The sequence below is a fragment of the Aphis gossypii genome, chromosome 1 (genome assembly GCF_020184175.1).
Source record: "Aphis gossypii isolate Hap1 chromosome 1, ASM2018417v2, whole genome shotgun sequence".
In the NCBI taxonomy this organism is placed as follows: domain Eukaryota; kingdom Metazoa; phylum Arthropoda; class Insecta; order Hemiptera; family Aphididae; genus Aphis; species Aphis gossypii.
Genome location: NC_065530.1, coordinates 18,883,309 through 18,905,720, shown reverse-complemented (window position 1 = coordinate 18,905,720; position 22,412 = coordinate 18,883,309). Strand labels below are relative to the sequence as shown.

General features: G+C 27.4%; 3 protein-coding genes across 5 annotated transcripts in view; 1 reads left to right on the top strand and 2 right to left on the bottom strand.

Annotated features, from left to right (window-relative positions):
- The window catches only part of LOC114124288 (PXMP2/4 family protein 3), a 225,254-nt gene extending 218,816 nt beyond the window's left edge, over nt 1–6,438 (bottom strand). Inside the window, exon 1 of the mRNA XM_050210874.1 lies at nt 6,427–6,438. The gene's annotated coding sequence lies outside the window, so the exon portion shown is untranslated. The remainder of the gene's footprint in view (nt 1–6,426) is intronic.
- On the top strand, nt 1,933–3,427 carry LOC114121909 (calphotin-like). Its single transcript, XM_027984416.2, has 2 exons — nt 1,933–2,095; nt 3,019–3,427. Exons 1-2 carry the CDS (start codon nt 2,078–2,080, stop codon nt 3,307–3,309), a joined length of 309 nt encoding a protein of 102 aa, XP_027840217.1. The 5' UTR covers nt 1,933–2,077; the 3' UTR covers nt 3,310–3,427.
- Nucleotides 6,439–10,955: 4,517 nt separating the features above from the next.
- Nucleotides 10,956–16,317, bottom strand: LOC114131931 (uncharacterized transmembrane protein DDB_G0289901-like). 3 transcript variants are annotated; one of them, XM_027997279.2, is made up of 2 exons: nt 16,083–16,317; nt 10,956–12,995 (listed from the first exon to the last, which is right to left on the bottom strand). In XM_027997279.2, the coding sequence occupies exons 1-2, from the start codon at nt 16,111–16,113 to the stop codon at nt 12,427–12,429; spliced, it is 600 nt and encodes a 199-aa protein (XP_027853080.1). In that variant the 5' UTR covers nt 16,114–16,317; the 3' UTR covers nt 10,956–12,426. The 3 variants fall into 3 exon arrangements, with proteins under 3 accessions (XP_027853080.1, XP_027853082.1, XP_027853081.1); XM_027997281.2 differs by lacking the exon at nt 16,083–16,317 and adding an exon at nt 13,567–13,759; XM_027997280.2 differs by lacking the exon at nt 16,083–16,317 and adding an exon at nt 13,073–13,540.
- Nucleotides 16,318–22,412: the final 6,095 nt, after the last annotated feature.

The window sequence follows — 22,412 nt, the reverse complement described above, 5'->3', positions numbered from 1 at the left end:
AGCGCATAAATTATCGATCTACATATAGCCTGTAGTAACTATACGATTAGAATGCCTCCAACATCGATATTGATCGTTTCAAAATTTAAGATTTAGTGTTGTAATTTGAAACCTCTTGTGAGAAGTATGCATCAATCACTTCAGTGGATGTAGAGAGTTCATTTTCTATGTATAAAAATATTCGGACAATAAAGTTACACTACTGAACATTTAGGGAAATACATGATAGTTAATTATTTTTTTAATTTAAATTAATTTTTCAATTTTTTTTATTAATTTTTATAATTAGTTCATTTTAATTTCTGTTCGTGCTTTTTTAAATATAAATATGCTTCTTTTTTGAATTTTTCTAAAATAATCCTGTGCTTTTTTAGTTGCTTATTACCTACGAGTATGCTTTAAAATCCGAGTCTTAGTTATAAATTTTATAAATTCAGAACTGATATTAAAAATTAAAATTGAATTAGTATTGGTAATTTTACAAAAGTTAAATGGTGAGCTTTTATATATATATATTTTTTTTTAATTAACATAATATAAAATTTACAATAATGTATTGAATATTTTAAATAAGAACCTACCCATTAGTAAGTAGTACCTAACACTTGACTAAATAATATATATAAAAAAAAAAAAATTATTCTTTGTATTTATACGGTTATCTTAACTATAAGTTTCTATAATATTTATCTATTCTAGTGCTTTGTATCTTATAAAAGAATGTCAGCACACATTTTTATTTTATTTATCTGACTTACTCACAATACCGTAAATAAAATTTATTTTGGTAAATTTTTTTAAAATTAGTTTTTAGTAATCCTTAAGCATTTAAAATCACCTTTTATTAGAACTATAAAGAATAATAATTTTGAGTGTTTTAAAAATGTTTGTTTTTATTCCATTCGACTTCATTTTCTACTTAAAACAAAATAATTTCTATTGCCAATTAAATGGTTAGAAAATAATTTTGAGACACTATTTAGACAAAAATAATAGAATTTTTTCTTAAAAATTATACTTAAAAACAAAAGGTTAAGTAAGGTTAGGTAAAATTGTACAACATCAATAGGTAGGTATTTAAAGTATTTTCCATATAAAAATGATTTGACAGTAATAATTTTTTATTTAGACTATTTAAAGGAAATATTAAATATTGATTACGATTCAAAAATATAACTTTTATATATTTTTTAATATTCACATTTTTTTTTTTTTTTTAGGCGAATTTGGCGTCTTGACGATATTGAATTATGAATTCGTTACATTAAAATAATATACTTAATACTGTTAAATTATAAATAGATTAATTACTTTATTTATTTATATTAAACAAGTTATTAAAATAAGACTTAAGCAAAATACCTACATAATTATTGTGTGTACATTTTTTGCTTAGTTTAAAAATTATGTAATTATTAATAAATTATGTAAAATACATACCTAGCGTATTATGACTAACGGTAACAACCAAAAAAATTATTGATAATTTAAACAAGTAAATTTAAGGTAAAGAGTTAAATTTTTATTAACAACCACTAATATAGGTACTTCTATTGTGATTGAATGGACTACATAACTCTACAAACCAGAATGTCAATACCGTAACTTAATACATTTGATCCTCTACATTTATTGTTTTTTTTAATTATTATAATTCTTAAATATCGAAGTACAAAAAAAAAAATGTAAAGTCTATTTGTATAATACTAATCTGTATATTTTCCATTCTAATTGAAAGCCATTATATGAAAGTAAATGGTAATATAAATAATTGATAAATCGTTGTATAGGTATGTCACAACTCAAAAACCCAGTGTAGCATTAAGAAATACGCGCATCGTCTGGTCCGAAAAAAATTTGGTCACGTGCGGTCATATTACAATACGAGTATAACAGTATACCACCAACGATTCTTATAAATACAGTCATCGGTTACGGCTCTACATCAGTTATCAATTATTTGCTCAACAAGAGACTACAGTACTACATTATACTCTTAATTCACCTGTATAGTAACAATATATATAATATTATATACTAAATAACTAGCAAATTTAACTACACTCGCCACAAAAAAATGAACACCAACACTGTGGTAAGTCTATACTCAACACATAATATTATATTATTAACCTTTAACCATATTTTTTCTATTCAAGTTTGGAATAAATTAGATATTAAGTATAGCAATAGTTTAAAAACGTCAATATTTATGATAAATTTACCCAAAATATATTATTGTGCATGTACTCATGAAATTGTTTTTCGTTCAAGAATCTACTAAGAATATTATTTTTTAATTCTTTACAATTTTTATTATAATCTATAACAGTATAGATACTAGATAAGCATACTCAATCCCATTTCTACTGATGTTTGGAATTTTTAGGTATACATAAGAACCATATTTTTATACCATTCAAGCATTACAAAATTTCTTGTGACGATAACAACTTCATTTTTTTTCAAATGAAAATCTCCCTATGGCCTGTATAATTATAATTAAGTGTATTGTGGCAATTGAAAACGCTGTGTAAAGCGCGTATCGATATTTTTAAAAACATAATACAATATATTAATGTTGGGTTATCCAATTTAAAATATCTCCCCTCGCGTTTCTGGTGTATATGATGGCTCTTTAAATTGTTAAGGGTAACGAATGCAATAACGGTAAAATAAACTTTAAATACTTACTAGTAAAAAACTATAATTATTAAATTTTGGTTTAAATATTATACATAAATTAAGTTAAAATTATTAAGTATTAGTTACTATTATAATTGTTCAATTGTAGAATAAAAAATGTGGTCGTCGCAAAAATTCAAATTTCGTATAGTAGTCTGCAAAATTAATTAAACATAGACAAAGGCAATAAAATAAATTGTTAGAACAGAGCAAGCCTCAGATTTTTCAGTATCACAATATGTTAAAAAAAATAAATAATTACACTGAATATTGACTATACATAAACTTACCATACCTTAAAATTATAAATTTATTATTAATATTCTTTTTTAGTCACTGTTTGCGCTGGTCGCCTGCTGCATGGTCACTATGTCCGTTACCGCCCCGTCCGGTTTGATCTCTGTGCCCTTAGCCTCAGCACCTGTTGTGGCCTCCCCTGTCCAACCAGTGGTCACCGCTTACAGTTCGCAGTACGTGGCCAGAAATTACAATGGAATTGCCGTTTCACCCGCTGTAGCTCCTCCCGCGGCCATCGTCGCCTACCCTGCCGCAGCCCCAGCTCCCATCTACGCACCCGCTGGACTCACCTACCCAGGGCCCCTGGTTCAAGACTATCTTTTTTAAAGAGAACTCTCTCTTTTAACAAATATATTGTAAATAATATTGATAATAAATAATAATGTCAATTTGTTTATTGATCATTCAAAAAAAAAATTAAATACATTTATTTTATGAATAATGATTTGCCACAATGAGTAATACCTATTATTATATATTCTGACATATCGGTTTAATCACATTATTTAGATTTTTTTTGTATGTGATTAAAAATCAATATTACTTACACATAACACTGTATTAATAATGTGTTATTTAAAATCATGAGTTTAATCTTGGTAGCAACAGGAGAGGCGTTTCCTCGTGATATTTTATAATGGTTGTAAAAATCGCTGTTAGACCAATCTGTTAAGTTATATTTTATAATATATTTTTATGGCTATAAAATTAATTAATTTTTCTTTTAGTAATGCTGTAGGTTGAATTAACTATATGGCATTGTAATTTCAGAAGTTTTAGCCTATACTCTGAGCCAGCTGTAACGAAGAATTACGAAGATGTTTACTTTTTTCTTGTAATAGCCGTGAGCCAAACACTGTATAATATGCTGAAAAGGTGTTCACGTTTTTATTTTAACATAATGGATTTTTCAAATCAATTGGGAAAAGCTAAAAATTAGGTAGTACGATTGAAAATTAATCAATAGTAGGCTGGTAACACTTACTAAAAGTCAATTGGTAAAATTTACCAATAAATTTTGTAATTATGGGTTAAAAATTAAATTGAAATTAAACTACATTACACAATATACAATAATAAATAGTTCATTTATTTTTATAATTTGTACTAAATACATTTTAAAACGTTATTATTACTTATTTAGTAGATTTACAATTTAAAATATATTTTAAATGCATGCTACCTATATATTATAATAATTAAATTAAAACAATATATTTTATGTAAAAATTAATTTTTAAATTAACTATACAAATACAGGATTTTAACATAACAAAAACGCTAAGAACTGTGTGCTATTTAATCAAAAAGAACATAACATGGTTCAACAATATCAAAAGGTCAGAACTGGATAGACTTATAAACAAAAGTGATATGTGATATTTTGCACAAGTGATAATAAAACCGACATACATAATATGGTCATTGGTCACCTCTCCACGTTCTCCAGCAGTTCCTCGGTGACGAGTAGGTTTGGAATTAGTAGGATTAGGTTAGAAATGGGTCCTCTGAAAGCGATGATGGTTGACGAGTGTTGGCGATTGACTATGGAGTACGGTGTCATGTCACCACGACGGCGATGAAAACGACGGAAAATGGTGAAACGATGCCGATTGATTCCGGTGAATGAAAACAGTTGACTTCGAAACACCGCCACATCAAGATGCACAGATTTGTGATCTTTTACATGTGGCATGGGTCACAAAGGCTCTTTGGCTGATTCCGATTTGCTGATGCCTAAACCCGGCAACGTCTTATTTCGTACATAGGTGTCTTGAACTCCGTGATTGACATTTGTAGTCGGCCCGTACGTGTGAGCTACACACTTCGCAGATGACTGAACGTCCCGTGATTGTCGTCGGGTAGTAAACAGAAAAGTCCCGGCATATGTTTGTGAGTAAGTGTGAGGAGGGTCGGTTTTATTTGCCACTGCCGTAATAGCTGCAAAATAGTTTCAGGAAAACCTTCTGGAGACGTTTTCAGACGGTCGACAATAACGACCTACGGCGTGACGTTGGTTTCAAAGACTCTTCTGCCTTATCAGGAGAATCGTTATTCTCACTGTCACCGATAGCCGTTGTTGACCAGAGCACATCGAAAATTCCCCGTGGATATTGGAATTACTGGTTCCGATGCCGATGCCGTGATACATCCATTTGTCCGTTTAATACACTTCTTATAAAGTTGTTCGTAACTCATCGCCGTTGATGCATAATATTTGTAATATTATAATATAAGGCAACCACTTACTATTTTAAAGGTTCGACTTTTTTTATGTGGTTTTCAGACTCACGATTGTTTCATAAATACATAATTAAATATATAATAGTAATATTATAATAATATTTATATATATATGTATATAATTATATCGAAAATATAATTACTTATGAAAATTAAACCAACTACACAACTGCAATCGAATCTAGTAAAAAAAAAGTGGGCAAATAGGTATTGCTCTGCTAAACGCTAGGTGTCGAGTGGGTTACAATAATGGGTGTGCTAAATTTGAATTCAATGATATATCCATAGGTGCAACTAGACAAAAATTTTTTTGGAGAGGGTTAGGTTCCATTTTCATTTCATTTCATTTTCAAAAAATGAAGTTTTTACAGATAGCTAAAAACATAGTATAGGTAGTTATTTTTTTCAATATACAGGAATACAGTATATTATAAAAAGATTTATTGATGAAAAAAAAAATAATATTTACTTTAAAGTAGGTAGTCAAATTTCAATTTTAAAAAAATGTTATTATTTTTATGGGTGCGCATTTTAAAGTCGAGGGTGTAGTGGATGCACAAGTTCTTTTTTCATCTTCTGGTTGCACCAAATGAATATACCAATGTATACAAAAAGTAATTGTTATTGAAGACAATCTATATTATTAAATATATACCATAATATGTTTTATGACATTGCTACTAGGTAAAATAATTTATTTTAAAATTAGTAATACAATAAGTTTAATTAATTTTTGCCGAAAACATTGCGATAAAAAAATAATAATATACGTAAAAGCTGTATGTTCCCAAGAACAATGTTTTCAAACTATAATAAAATAATAAAATTAATACCATTATTAATAATTTAAATACATAATTTCATCCACACAGCTTAACATAAAATGTCCATAAAAAAATATAATGCTTATATGTATATTTTTAGAATTTTTGTTAAAGTATGAATTTCTTTTGAAGAACTTTGTGTTTAATTGTTAAGAATTTTAAGTTTTTACCAGCAAAATAATTTTTTATCGACATTTATAAGCAAATTTTTAAATTTCTATAAATAGCTTAAAAAGCTTCAAAATATTTTGAAAACGTTTTATATATTTCTATATTTTTTATGGTTATCTAATCATTTAATGAAAAATTCAAATATCTTTGATTATTCGTTTTCAATCTATTTTGTTGAAAACTGTATTTGCGTACAAATAACTATTTTTTCTTAATTTTAGATTCTGAGCGGAGTGATGAATGTATTGATTTTATAATGATGTGTGTTTCTTCGTGTGTTTATGTACAGTTGTGTACACGATAAGTATGAGTATAAGTTTGACTTTCAAATTTAAGGGAGGTTTTAGATAGACCATTGAGTCTAGCTTGAACTTTAGAAAAGTTAAAAATAAAAATGCCCTATACTTTTTTTTTATAATTGGGAAAAACAAACGGAAAATTAAGGAGAAACAGAAATTTTAACGCAAATCCAATTTTCAAATATTTATAATCACTAATATTCTCTATTTAATTAAAATCACACAATGTTTTTTGGACAAAATGTTGAGTAGGTGCCTGTATTGGCTATGTATAATAAGTATACAATTTTTAATGCAAATTAAAAATCAATTAACAATAACTCATACACAAAATACAATTTTTAGTTTTATAATATATTATGAGCATATTTTATCAAATCGCAAGTATAATAAATATCTATTTATAATATCTATTATTATTGTCTTCTTAAATAATAATAAATTATTAAATTTTGATTAAATTTTACCATTCTTGGTAAAAAAAAATTCAATATTTAATAATATAATCAGGTTCACATAAGTACTAAGTACTCTATAATACTATTTAAAAACAATAAATTGTTATTTTATACATGATGGGTTTAACTTCTGTTTAAAAAAAAAAAAAATCATTCTAAAATAAATATTTGGACTGGCGTTTTTAGACACATAAATCTATAAAATATATTTCTTATTGTTTTGTAAGAAAATTTACATTATTAGAGAGAGATCATGGTATGTTAGATTCAAACTACTATATCAATAATATTATTCCAAAATATAGCAATCTCACGCCCAAAATATGGGTAGAGCATTAATGAAAAACTTAATAAAAATTTACATTTAATAATATTACATTATAAAAATAACTTTTGGTAACTTTTGGAAAATACAAAATAGCTTTTATTAAAAAAAAATTCAAGTCTACACAAAATTTACGCCACTGTATCGAACGAAAGCAATCGAACAAACGTCGTTATGTTGTCGTTATTTTTATTATTATTTGATTTATAATAAATATTATAATATTTTCGACATCTAGGTGTTTCATAAAGAACGTAGTTTTTAAAATTCAGGGTAATTTTTTGTTGTTAGGTCGGTGGCACTATTCTTATAATTTCTATCATTTATAATTGTTGAGTTTTTAATTGATTGTGTTTAGTGCTAGTAACTTTGTTTATTTATCGTTATGAAGCGGTATATAATTCAATTCGTTAATTGGGTTTTAAAAAATCAACGTCCGGTGTTGATTTTGTGAAAAAAAATAATTTTTATTGATGAGGCACATTTTCAGTTTAGTGGATATGTCAATAAAAAAAATTGTCAAATTTTGGGAAATGAAAACCCAAGGGTAAGCATGGAAAAACAAATGCATCCACAGCGAGTAACCGTTTGGAGTGGCTTTTGGACAGGTGGAATGATAACAGAGTCATTGCGTATCGGGTGATTAGAGGGGCCAGAGGGGATGCACGATATTGTATTTCACACTTAAACCTCAAGTCATAGTGAAATAATATCTACCATTAATAATGTATTTCTTATAAAATGAAATTGATTTATAGCAAAATTAAAAACTACGTTCTTTATGAAACACCCTGTATTAGTGTATTGTTATTTACTTATTATATAAAATTCGTTATAACCACAGCTCATGAACTACCGCTACATAAATATGACTATTTGCCTTACAAACTTTTACTGCTTTTATAATACAAATGAAAGTCAGAGAAACTTCGAAGAGTCCACGTGAATCGCAACAAGCACGTGTTTGTTTTTTGTTTATTTATTTATTTTTTTTTTTTACTAAGACAATTGAGACAAATGATACTTATTTTAAGCGGACCCTGTATTGAAAGTAGAAAGTTACATATTAAAAATATGAAGTATAATATAAACAATATAAGGAAAAGATAATATATTATAAAGATATTTGTTTTTTAAATATTTTATATATGATTAATTCCAAAATATGTTTTTATATTGCACGTTATTCTATAGAAAAAAATTGAAACCTAAATAGTCAATGAATTTTTAACCAATACTTTTATTGGCATAATTTACCATAATATTTTTTTAAATAAAAAATAATTTCAAATTTGTATAGAGTAAAATTACTAGTAAGACATCAAATTCTTAATATGTAATAGTATAGTGATATCATAATGGATATTTTCAGTCAGTATACATTCAAACTGACTTAAACGTAGTACATCTTTTTATGTTATTATATTCAGCGTGAAGGATAAAATTATTACCAAGTCATACTAAGTTCATTATTTCATGAACGTTGATCGGATTTAGCTGTGTGGTCATCAATTTTTTTCGAATTTTCTAGTATTTTTCTTTTCGTGTTTAATTCCACATTATTCTGCTTCCACCTACACGCCTATAAGTAAATAACACCACCTATCTAACACGTCTATCCAAAAATGATAAAAACATTTTAATTTTAATTTAAACTAATTCATTGCCATTATACTCACGCTTAATGTTGATTGATTATCTTATATTTATAGTATCATATTATACTTAAATCGTTTCCTACATTGAAAACTATCTTTTATGACCCTCCTAACTATTTATAAAATGATATTCCAATACACTTTATGTTGTATATAATAGGTATAATATATATATATATTATTTATTAAATCTAATCGATAGTAATTCAAATAGACACGGTCACTGGATGTCGAAATCATGGAAGTGAACTTTAACGATAACAATAAGAAATACTTCGTTTGCTCTTAAACGCTGATATATTTTCTATTTTTATTTAAATTTAAATTTAATGCATTTTTAAGATGATAATAATATAATTACAATTAGAATGCCTATCGAAACACTACATTTGCGACTAGAAAAATTTGTTAAACACAAACAAAGTAAATATCACTTAAAATGTATGTCTTAAATGAATTATTGAAGGATTCTAGCTTTATACAATTTCCTATTAATATGTACATAAAATAGCATACGTAAATAGTATGACAATTTTAGTATTATTTAATTCGTTAGATTTACAAGATATTTTTTATTTTTCAGAAATATTCGAAAGAAAACTACTTCAAATCAGCAGCAGCCATACTAGTGTACTTCGATTAACTTTTCTTACGCGACAGTACAAAATGGTTGCACACTTAAATAGACAATAGTATGATATTAACAATGAATAATATTAATTATGTAAATGAATAATTTCTTTATATAAGATAATATCTTATATAAGTTATTGCATTATTGCTCTCAAAAATCACGAAAAATATGTTAAAAATCTTAAAATCATTAGATATGTACAAAAATATTTTTTACATATTAAAAATAATATAAAACAGAAACGTATTGAAAAAAAGTGGTTTTTCCAAAAGATAATTTAAAACATTTCAAACATTAAAATAGAAGTATTGTTATTGCATATTATTTATTTGTAATATTTGTATACATGAAAAGAAAGGTTGACGAAAATTACATATCTACTTCACGTTAGTCACTTAAAATTAAATAATTAAAATATTGTTCTAAGAACTTAGAAAATGCTCTAAAACCATTAAAAAAAATACCCCAAAAAGTTAAATTTGTTAAAAATTTTCAAAAAAAAAAAATATCATTAAACAAATTAGAATTCCATGAAATATCTTTTCCACTTATAAAAATAATAAAAATGACATTAAATCTAAATCTCAACTCTAGTTATAAAAATAGATCGAATTTTTGATATACTTAAAAAGTTAAAACCAAACAAAAAATATATTTATTACTTATCACTCATTAATACTAACGCGCAATTTATATTTTTTCTCATGTTTTTTTTGGTACATTAAGGAATAAGAACCATTGCTACTATCACAATTATTATTTTAATTATTATATTACATACATAATATATTCAGTGTACATCTAGGATTTTGGTTTTGGGAGTGGGATTATACAACAACGTAAACGTAATCTAAATAACATACTCTATATAATTTTATTTCTAAAATAACTTTTCACTTTTTTTCATTCTAATAAGAATATATTAGCTGCTACAATAAAAAGTCCAATGTAAGGGAGTGACAGTATGATTTTTGATTGGGGTAAAGAAGAGGTGTGTAGACAATTATTTTCTAAAATAGTAGGTATTTAAAAAAAATGTCAGTTACGTTTTAACATTGTTTTTTAGTTTTAATATATGTTATATTGTTTATATAAATGAATACTTTGTAAACATTACTTACGATCTATGATATTTATTCATAGATAATATTGTCTAAATCATCTCAGAAATAATAAACAATGTTTATGAATATTTATGGAAAATAGTTCATGATCAATAATTTATCATATTATAGCGATCAGTTATTATCCACGAATACCTAAGAAATAACGAATAGAATTACCATGCATATGTACTAAAATTATAAATAAATCAAAACCAGATTCAGAACCTAATATTTCAAAAAATTCAAAACAGTAATTTCACATCATAGTATTTATTTTTATTGTTACATTTCTATCGACATCTATTTAATTCATACGAAACACATTAAAATCACACGCTAATTGAGAGGCATAGTAATTGTTACATGAAAGTTATAATATGTACTATATAGGGTATAGATTAATAATAATGTTTCATATATTTCAGTATTATAAATCTCTCTTATATTTTTAATATTAATTATTATTTTTATTTCAAACTGTACTATTTAAAATACAGTCACATCAAAAATGTTTAAATGTAATCTTACCAAGAAAATTGTGTACCTAAGCCTAATACATAATAATTTTATAATAACGTATTATACACTAGATTTCAAATGGGAAATGACTACGAGGATCAAACAATATTAAATTTTGTACAATGAAAAATATTTAAGCATAGTTTATACTATTGCAAAATTACTAAAATTATCACAAGTAAAATATCATATTTAAAAAAAAAAACCTTTTTATGATGAAATTGACAAGTTTTTTTTTCATAATGATATTTTAAATGTGTCCTATCCGGCGGCAATATGACTATCGTAGTATATAAGTGATTTTAATTTCTAGACTATTTAGAAATATTTTTTTTAATCCATAGCTATAATAACCGTTCATTTAAATATAAGATAGGTCAGAAATCACTATAAATGAAAACATTTTTTTGGTATAAAAACATGCAGGATACGTTATTGATGGACAATACTTGTATATGATAAAGGATATGACACAAGGATGATAGGCACCTATAGCTATGGTTAGGTTGTACTATTTTTACATTATACGTATAGTAAATACCTAATATATATGAACGTACACGGATTCCGCCGATTTTGCATCGACTCCGTAGGCTATTAGGTCCACCGAGCCTCAAAAACTTTAATTAATATAATATAAATATTTAAAATCGTGTTAGTTTATTATATAGCATAGTAAAATCGAGATATAGGAGCATTTTTTTCAAAAAATAATTTATACATTTAAAAATCTAACATTACAACTCTCACGTCGTAAATTAATTATTAAGAAACCAAAAAAAAAATAAATAGTATTAATTCAGCCTATTCATCAAATGGCTGATTTCTATTGATTTAAGACTCAGTGGAACAATTTAGCCGATAATATATATATACCTTTTTTTCAAACCATGACGTGACGGTGGAATGGATGAGCATTGCTCTAGGTAAGCAATGTCCACACGTGATCAAAGTGCAACGGCATGAAAGACGTCACGAAATTCTCAAATGATAGAGTGTCTTGACAGATGCAACCGTGGAGGCGGTGGCGATGGTGGTGGTGATGGTGATGACGATGGTGATGGCGATGGTGATGGAGTTGAAGGTGGAGGAGAGGGTGGAGGTGGTACAAAAATTCGAAGATAAACGGAGGTTGATGTGTATATAGTCGATGAGGTTCCAAAAGTGTAGCAGGTACGGCGATAGAACGGTAGCGGTGAGTTTGGTTCACATGTTGGTTTTCGGATAAACAGGAACCTTAGACGGGAACCCGGACATGCCTATGACGTACTTGTAAGTAGTTGGTGGTCGGAGGATGGTCTTCACAGCCCTCTTCTGGCCACGGCCCTTGCTCTCGGTCCCGACCATCCGGTCGATAACAGTGCGCAACGACTTCAACCACTTGCCCCTGTTGATACCGCCACCGCCGCAATCACTGTTACTTCCGTTGCTGCTGCTGCCATCGCCACCGCGGATCGATGACGATTTTCCGCTGTAGCAACCCTCGTCGGCACTGCCACACAAAGAGGTGTTGGCGTCCACACAGCTGATACCGTCCTCTGACCAACTTCCGGAATCCTCGTAAAAATCGCTGCCTCCGTTTCCACTGAAATTTGAGTCGTCACCACTACTACTGCTGCCGCTGCCACCACCACCGCCTCCACCACCGTCTTCGTACATCATTAGGTTGCAAGACATGTATGAACCGCAATCGCGTTGTCCCGCTGTTGGGTCGGTAGTCTGGTCGTCGTAGCTCGGCATGACGTGGTCAATAGTAATGCCCTTGACTGCCGTTACTGGAACGAACGGATTTCGATGAGTGACCGTAACAGTTGTACGAGCGAAGTATATAAAATATCGAATATACACCCACTTGGCTTTTGATTTACCGCGGTCACCACTTCGGTATAATATATAATAATATGTAAAATGATATTATTACGATTTTATGATTAGACGAGATATCGTGTGTAAATGAACAACGGACGCGAGTGAACGACTGTACGGAATCTTCGGCACCGTGGGGTTATATACGGTCGCGGCACGCCGTGTGGGTCCGCATAAACGACCCACAAGTCACGTGCACCGGAACAGGGTAGTACAGTAGCGATGACGCGGAGTGTCGTAGAGCCGCGATGCGGAGACACCGCGCATACACCAGTTCATGGTACACGTGACGCGTGCTGCAAGACAGCCGCGGATTGACGCTGACTCGCGTGTGCTGTAATTATTATTTAACGTTTTGACATTATGTAAACAGCCGCCAACCAATGCTTGTACTGTACAGCACGTGTACATGACCAACGTATTACGTGTGACTCAATGGGTGCAACAAACAATGTGATTAATCGAGGTGGTTATACTCACATTTATTTAAGATTTTGATCGAAGCGATGAATGTACCTATTGATTTTATATAACGACATGTGTGTGTATTTTTTATTTTATACACGATAAGTATTCGATAAAATGCTTCGATTTTCAATTTTGATTCTGGTTTTGAACCAAGTTTAGATCTACTCTGAAGAGATAAAAATTTAAAATTCTAAGTTATCCTTTGTTTATAATCCATAAAATATAAACAAAAATTAAGGTCGAACGGTAATATTTTTACGCAAATTCAATTTATGTTAATTATTTTTTTCGTGTGTGTAACTCAAAACCGAATAAACACAGATACTTGAAATTGTCGCCAAATGGTGGTATTATTATTTTCTGTTTACGATCAAATTTCAAAATATTTTGATTCTTTTTAAATTATTTATTGACAAAAGAGAATTTAAACTGAGTAGAAATGCTTAAAAATGTGATAGGTACAAAGCTCCTCATAAGCTGTTAGTTTCTTAATCAAAATATATCAAAAATCTAGTCCCAATATTTTAGATTCTGAATGAAATGATAATGTATTGATTTTACAATGATGTGTGTATTTTTCTCTTTCCTGTGTACACTGTACAGCATAACAAGTCGAAATAAAGCTTCAAACTTCAGGGGTGGTTTCCGATGGAAAAGTGAATATCCTTGGTGCATTATAGAGGTAAAAAGTAAACATTTTCCAACAGTTTTCAAAAAAATCGAGAAAAACCAAAAAAAAAATGACGAAAAAACGGGAATTTTTACGTAAAACCAGTTTTCGACTAAATCGTTATTTTATATGGTTGTAATTCAAAAACTAATCATTGTAAATACTTGAAATTTTTACTAAATGTTTATGTTAGTGTTATCTATATACAGTTAAATTTTCAAAAAATTTTGACTTTTTTTGAGTTATTTATAGACCACTGAAATTTTCAATTTTTCTGAAAAAACTTTTCTTTTTTTTTTATTATGATTATTTTATAATAACAAAAAAAAAGTCGGCAAGTGGGTACCGCTCTGCTGTAGAGGGGCTGTATAGGGGGTGGGGTGGACCTCGGGCTAGGGTAAGTTAAATTTGAATGCAATGATAGGTATCATTGTATACGAAAAACGATTCTGAACGGAGATGATTTGTCAGTCTAGAATATTTAACGTTAGATATAAATACAAACAATTTTATGAATTTTGAACTACAAAATAATTTGCAAATATTCATGATTTTGACGAATTTTTGTCAAAATTTGAACTTCAAATGCTAATAAAAAAAATTTGTGCCAATGTGTTCTTATAATTTTTAATCTATATAAGAATAACATATGAGAAACTTTGTATACAATTTTCAAGTATTTTGATTGGGCCAAAAAAATTTTATCGACAATTCAAAAAAAAAATTTCAGAAAAATTGAAAATTTCAGTTGTCTATAAATAGCTCAAAAAACTCAAAATATTTTGAAAATTAAATCTTGTATAGAAAATGCCAATATAAATAACTAGCAAAAATTTCAAGTATCTACGACCTATACTTTTTAAATAATAACAAATATTTAAAATCGTTTGATGATAAATCGTTTTCGTTAAGCTATTTAGTAAAAATTTAAAAATCAAACTCACTTAAAATTTTTTCTATAATGATACGTCGAGTTTTCTTTATAGCTTCTTGAAGGACAACTTATGGAAAACTTAGTGTTGTATTTTCAATTCTTAGTTATAAACACAAAAAATTCCATGATTTTTCAACATCAAAATTACTTGCAAATTTTCGCGTTTTCGACAGATTTCGTAAAAATTTGAACTATAAACGCCTATAACAAAAAAATTGTGACTAACGATTTTTGATTTTTTTTTAATTACAATAAGGACAACTCATAAGAAAACTTATATTATATTTTAAAATTTTTTTGGTCATCCAAAATTTTTTTATCGACACTTCAAAAAATATTCTCAGAAAAATCCAAAATTTCAGTGGTCTATAAATAGCTCAAATAAAGTCAAAATATTTCGAAAATTTAGCCATGTATTAATAACGATAATATATACATGTGGTGAAAATTTCAAGTATTTACAGTGATTAGTTTTTGAGTTACAATACTGGTTTTGCGTGAAAATACCCGTTTTTCGTCACTTGTTTTTTGGTTTTCTCAATTTTTTTTGAAAATTGTTGGAAAATGTTTACTTTTTACCTCTACGTATAATGCACCAAGGATATTCACTGGAAACCACCCCAATGTTTGAAATTGAAGCATTATTTCGACTAGTTATGCTGTACACAAATACAAAAAAAAAAAAACACACACACATCATTGTAAAATAAATACATTCATCACTTCATTCAGAATCTAAAAACAAATGTGAAAAACAAATTTTAAAATAATACAAACAATATTGTTTTTTTTATAATATTGAACGTGGTATAACTATTGGACCAATCAGAAGTCTTTTCTATACATAATCACTCTAATAGTATGTTATTCTATTAGATTACGGGATCGCCGAATGGTCAATAAACAATACTTAGTTGACTTTACTTGATAAACATGTTGTTATAGGTTCGTCCATTCAATCCAGTCGTAGATTCAAAACCGGAATGCCTAAGAATTCTCTTGCCATTGCATTCTACCTTAACACTTGCTCATGAGATTTCCATTGGATTAAACGTTGGTCATCGAACACGAGTTCTTCCGGAAAAAATCACATGTGTTGGAAACAAAAAAGTAAAAGTTTATATGAATAATAATTATAACTACAACCCTAAATTCTAAATTCAATTAATTATTTTAAACCTAATTAGGATAAATTAAATAATTAAAATAGCTTAAATTATTCAACTATATGTTGAATCTATTGTATGCTCAAATTATTTTTATTTTTTTTTTGAATCACTCAAATTTTGAATTTTAACAAAATTCGTTTTAATCACAAAAACATATGAATTATTTTGTAGTTAGAACTTAGAAATGTATTGAGATTTTTGTTCTCATAGCAAAGATTTGAAAATTTAACAGAAGATTTTTATAATTTTCAATCTATATTGTATGTATAGAAAACATTTCCTGAAAGCTAAATTAATTTTTTTTATGAAGATTTGAAGTTAAACTTAGAACATTAATCAAATATTGGATATTCACCGTAAAATAATTATTACATATTAAAAAAATACTGAAATTTTGTTTAAAAAAATAACGACAATAACAAAGGTTAGGTTATTAAAAGTAAAAATTGTAAGTTCTCACAAATAATATTTTTAAATTATAAAGAATAATCAAAATCATTTTTTATCTTTCAAATAATTAGTTATTTCATCAAAATTTGAGCTCGAATATTTGTAAAAAAATTTATGTGTTTAAATGGTTTTTCTAGATTTTATAGTTTTAGTATGAACTACTTATGATTAATCTTATATTACATTTTTAAAACTTAGATATAAAAACAAGTTTTAATGAAATTTAACTAAAAAAAGAGAGTAAAATATACTTTTTTACTAAAATCTACTACCTACTAAACGGATTTTAAACACGTGGTACTTGCAATGTGATCACTGTTCAGTGTTCACGTTAAATGACGGTATACTACCCACGCGCTTCAGTCGTATTATATATAATTATGCCCGTTATTGTACCCGCGTGATGTAGTATGCTGCAAACGCCTTCAAGTAAGCCACTGGTGATACGAACGATAAATTGAAATCACCCTCTCTGATGGGTTTTTAGTGTTTCTACGGTTGATGGAAATAATCAAGTTATTTGATTATTTTTCCTAACTATTTTAATTAGAGAATCGAAATAATAGTTACCGAGACATTTTATGGATTATTTATACTATTATATAACGATTTATTCAAATCATTCAAATAAATCGTTCGATACAATTATATTATAAAATAATATCACTTAATTTCCGTTTGAATATTTGATAAATAAAATTAATCATTTCATTTTCACTTTTAATTTGTATATAATATCAATAAAATAAATTAAATTATAAAGTCCCTGTTGCATTTAAACTGTAAGCAGAAAAAAAATATATATAAAATATTTAAAAACACCTAATTAAATTAATCCATTAAATTTAAAAAAATTATTATTAAAAAAATAATAATATATTGAATAAAAATATTTATTAAAATATTCAGCGTATAATCTATAATCATATGATAAATGATAAATTGATAACTGTATAGAAAGTTTGTTTCGTTATAAACACTTCTTGTGATCATAACTTACCTATTTAATTTAAGTAAAATGTACGAGTATAATTCTACAATCTTTTACTTAAACTATGTCCAAAGTACATCAAGATATGCTTTCACTTCGTCAAAAAATAAATAAATAAATAAAGTATTTGCTCACTTTTATTTATATCTATATATATTTAACTAAAAAATTATAACTGATTTTTATAAGCATAATATTTAAATTATTTATTTAGACCACATTTATTTAAAAATAAATTCTATTAAAACCATACTAATATCGGTAAAAGCATGAAACTAATGGCATTGTATAAGCACATGAATCGTACGTCATTGGTACCGCGGAACAATATTAGTACAACCTACTTAAATATTTTATTACAATCAATGATAACTTTTCTATTTAAAATATTTAAAGACAAAATACAGTTTATTTTTATTATACTATACCACTCAATATTTATATGTATCTGAAATAAGTCCGGTGATATTCTATTCACATATATAATATCTTATAGATACATTACAGTGGCGTTGTCAAATATTTTTATAATAATATATTATATTATTACTATACATATTATTATAATACTAATTTGTTATACATAGAATAGGATTAAATATAGGTACATGTAGGATCTATTATAAGTTTGATATTCTGTACTAGGTATAAGCATATAATAGTTTAGACTTTTTCAGTGATTTTAAACAAAGTAACTTTTTATTTAATATGTTAACCGAACACTGCGTACACGTTGAACTAGTCTCCCTTTTCTGGCTACGGCATTAAATAACATTACAACTTATAAGTTATAAATACTTAAAACGATTTGTATTTATTTTTTTTATTTATCTAATTCAAGTAAAATTTGAACAAAATGCATTTCTCTCACAGTCAGTTCTTTTTTAATTAACAATTGGAAACTTTTATTGCGTTTCGTAGATATGATATAATTTAAAAAAAAAAATTTAAATCGGAACATATATATTTCCAAATAAAATTAAACATTATATTTTCTTGGTATTAGAGTAATTTTATTTTCTTATTATAAAATATAATACAGTCATATAATGCCTTTTAAAATGTATACTGTTTATATAATCAATCACATTAAATGGGTTTTTTGAACTTCAAATAATCAAAATATTATAATTTAATATTTCGATGATATGGAAATGAAATATTAATTATATACTCCATCATTATTTGCAAAAATTAGTTTTACTATTATTCAGACAGTTTCTTGATTTAAATATTGATTATTTTATTTTTTTTTTTTTTACCGAACAAAAGTTTCTGCATCTTTGGTCGTTGACTTCTTTTTGAGATGAAATAATTGTACATGTATATTCTGTTGAATAATTGAAATATGTATTTCATTTTCATACTTTACAATCCATTATATTATCTCGATAATTTATGTGAATAAATATTTTTTAACAATTTACGATACTCGTTTGTTTTAATTCATAAAATTGTACAGCATGTACCAGAAACGAAAAACAAAAATTATTATAGGCTATTACAATAAGTTCAAATAGTATAGACACTACATGTGTGATGATAGAGATAAATATGCATGCCATATTTTAATGCATATATTATAGTGTTTCCCAACCTTTTTACCACCACGAACCACTTCGACAATATTTTATATGTCGCGGACCACCTCAATTTTACGCAAACTAGGAAGACCTTTTTTTTTTGCTCATTAACGAGAATGCACAAAATTTATCGAAAAATGTTAATTTTTATTATTTTACTGTACCCTTATTACCCTGATACCTACACACTTATAAAAGTGGAAAATACTTATCGGTCGTCGGCTGAAACAACGATAAGAACGATAAGATAACCGTATATTATGGTGAAATAAAATATTTTTCACTGTAAAAAAAAAATAAATAATTTTTAATAGAAAACGAAGAAAGGTACCGCGGACCACCTATGACTGGCCCACGGACCACCGCGACCGGTTGGGAAACACTGATATATTATAATATATTATAATAAACTATATTTTAGTTTTGTTTTAGATTGCTGTATATTTTAGGAACAAATGTTTTCGATAGTATTCAGTTTTAGCACTTAATATTGTTATTTTATCGACTATTAGAGGAGTTTATTTGCATTATTTTAATTTTAAGTTTAAATATTTAAATGCTATACCACGCATTTAAATATATTATATTCATGTAATAGATACGTAATAGAAAAAAATCATTATAACCGAATATTGACGATTAAAATATGTACGTATTTGTAGGAACTCTACAAAATAATATATTATTGTGTTTCGATTATTCACTAAATATGTACAGTTTAAGTTGAAGTTGACTTACTGTTAAATATATCATGGATGATAAAATAATTTTATTACTTTTCGTAAAATTATAAATCATGTGTGTATTTACATTTTTATAATAGTGCATGTTAAAATAATTATTCTACACTATAAGTCTATAAACCTAGCGATTGTGTTTATATAGTATACAGTTCTTAAATATTTATGTGCATTTCAATGAAACACTTTATATATATATATATATATATATTATATTTATTTAACTATCGTTTTTGTGATCAAATCAAACACCTAATTGGTTAGTAAATGTTATCTACCGCAACTGCATCATTTCACATTTGTGTCTATATATCGTAAACAATTCACATTCGAATTTCATTTCATTTTTTCGTTTCTTGGTCTAATACATAAGAATTTTAAATTGCTAGTATTTAATTATATTATAAGAAAAAACCCAAATTTATGGTACGTCTTTTGTAGTTTTTGGTTCAATCACGTCTTATCTGTTGCTCATTACCAGCGAGAAATAATTTATGATACATCTAGGTATATTGAACCATTGATTATAATATTACACCTGAGACTTTAAAAAATTATAGAAACAATCAATTTAAAATCATACTGACAATATATTTTTATTGTTTCATTTTTATTAACAACTATAATTTATAGTTGACATGACACATTTAAATCACGTGGTAAAATTATAAATATAGTAACACGGAAGTTATGCATGCATTTTCAGTACACTACAAATCTCTCTTTTTTACATACATTTTATAAGTATCATGATACCATACATATGTAATAATATAATTATACAGATGTATCAAAAAAATAAAAAAACATATTTAAAACACCGTAAAAAATTATTGTTATTAGAAAACAATAAAAATACATTTGAAATAATGCTCATAAACAAATTAGGAACTCGTGAAACGTTTCAAAAATATCGAAATGATCATAAATCAAACATAATTCACTAACATTTTTTCTTTAATAACAAATAATAATAATATTAAAATTCTACTTTTTGAAATTTTTAAACATACTCAAACACTTTATTTTAAAATTCTTAATTTTTTTTTTTTTTGTACTAACCTAACCTAAGGAGTAGTGATGAAAACTTCTATTTGTCAAATTATAGTTTCCATTTTCTACTTTAAATTATTTGTTTTATATTTATTTTAATTATTAAAATAATTTTTTTTTGAGTTATTAAAACGTTTATACTAAAGATAACATTCCTTTAAAATATATGTAATATTTGAGTATAGTACAACATTAAAATGTTTTAATTGGCCTGTATCTTCCAAGCCCATTAAGACCTATTATCCCTCGTACACAAAGTTAAATACTTAAAAATGTTAGCATTGTTAGTAGAAAAAGAGAATATAAAACTTTTTATCTCCAAAGGAGACTCCTTTAGTAATGTTTAAGAATTTTAAAATAGGGTCTTTAAGTATATTTAAAAATTCGGAAAATTAGATTTTCAATAGCTGCGTTATAGAAGAAAAATGAGAGATGAGCACTGAGTATACTTGATGGATCACCCTGTATAGTATTACAAGCATCAAAGGGTCATAATACAAAAAATAATATTTTCAGTCACGACTCACGACATTAATTTACAATAATAATATCTGGTCAAAATCTCTACAGAAATAATAAGTCGTTATGAATGGATACAACAATATCACGACATCCAACTTCATAATATTATCATGATTTGTTATTAACATAATAATATTTATCACATCGTGTGTTCACATTGTCATCATAACGGTCGTTTGGCTGATTACGGATCGTTTGCCGATTGTCATCAAGTCAGACGTCAACTTCAGGATGTGATCTCTCACGTCCGTCTCGGGTAAACGGCCACCTTGGACGGTAATCCGGACATGCCAATCACAAACACGTACGTTGTTGGCGGTCTGAGTATGGTCTTGACCTGCCTCGGCCGGCGTCCACCGTCGCCTTCTATTCTTCCGATAACCGTCCGCAGCGTCTTCAGCCACTTGTCTCTGCTGCAGGCGTGGACAACAGCAGTTGTTTCGTCGTGTGACCCGGAACAGTCCGAGTCGGAGTCCGTCGTTTTGCCGGACGAACCGTCGTCGTCATAGTCGCGATGGTGTTGTACGGTGGTTGGTCCGACTTCACGGCACGGCATAACGACGATGATAATTATTAGGTACGGTAATATGTACTGGTATTCAACAGCCGAAACTCTAGTCGATACGAATGAATTTATATTTAATTATTATATTATGAACTTATTTACGAATCTATCGTAAACCGGAAACGTGAAAATCGTATGAAATAATTTTATCGTGTACGATTATTATTATTATTATTACGAT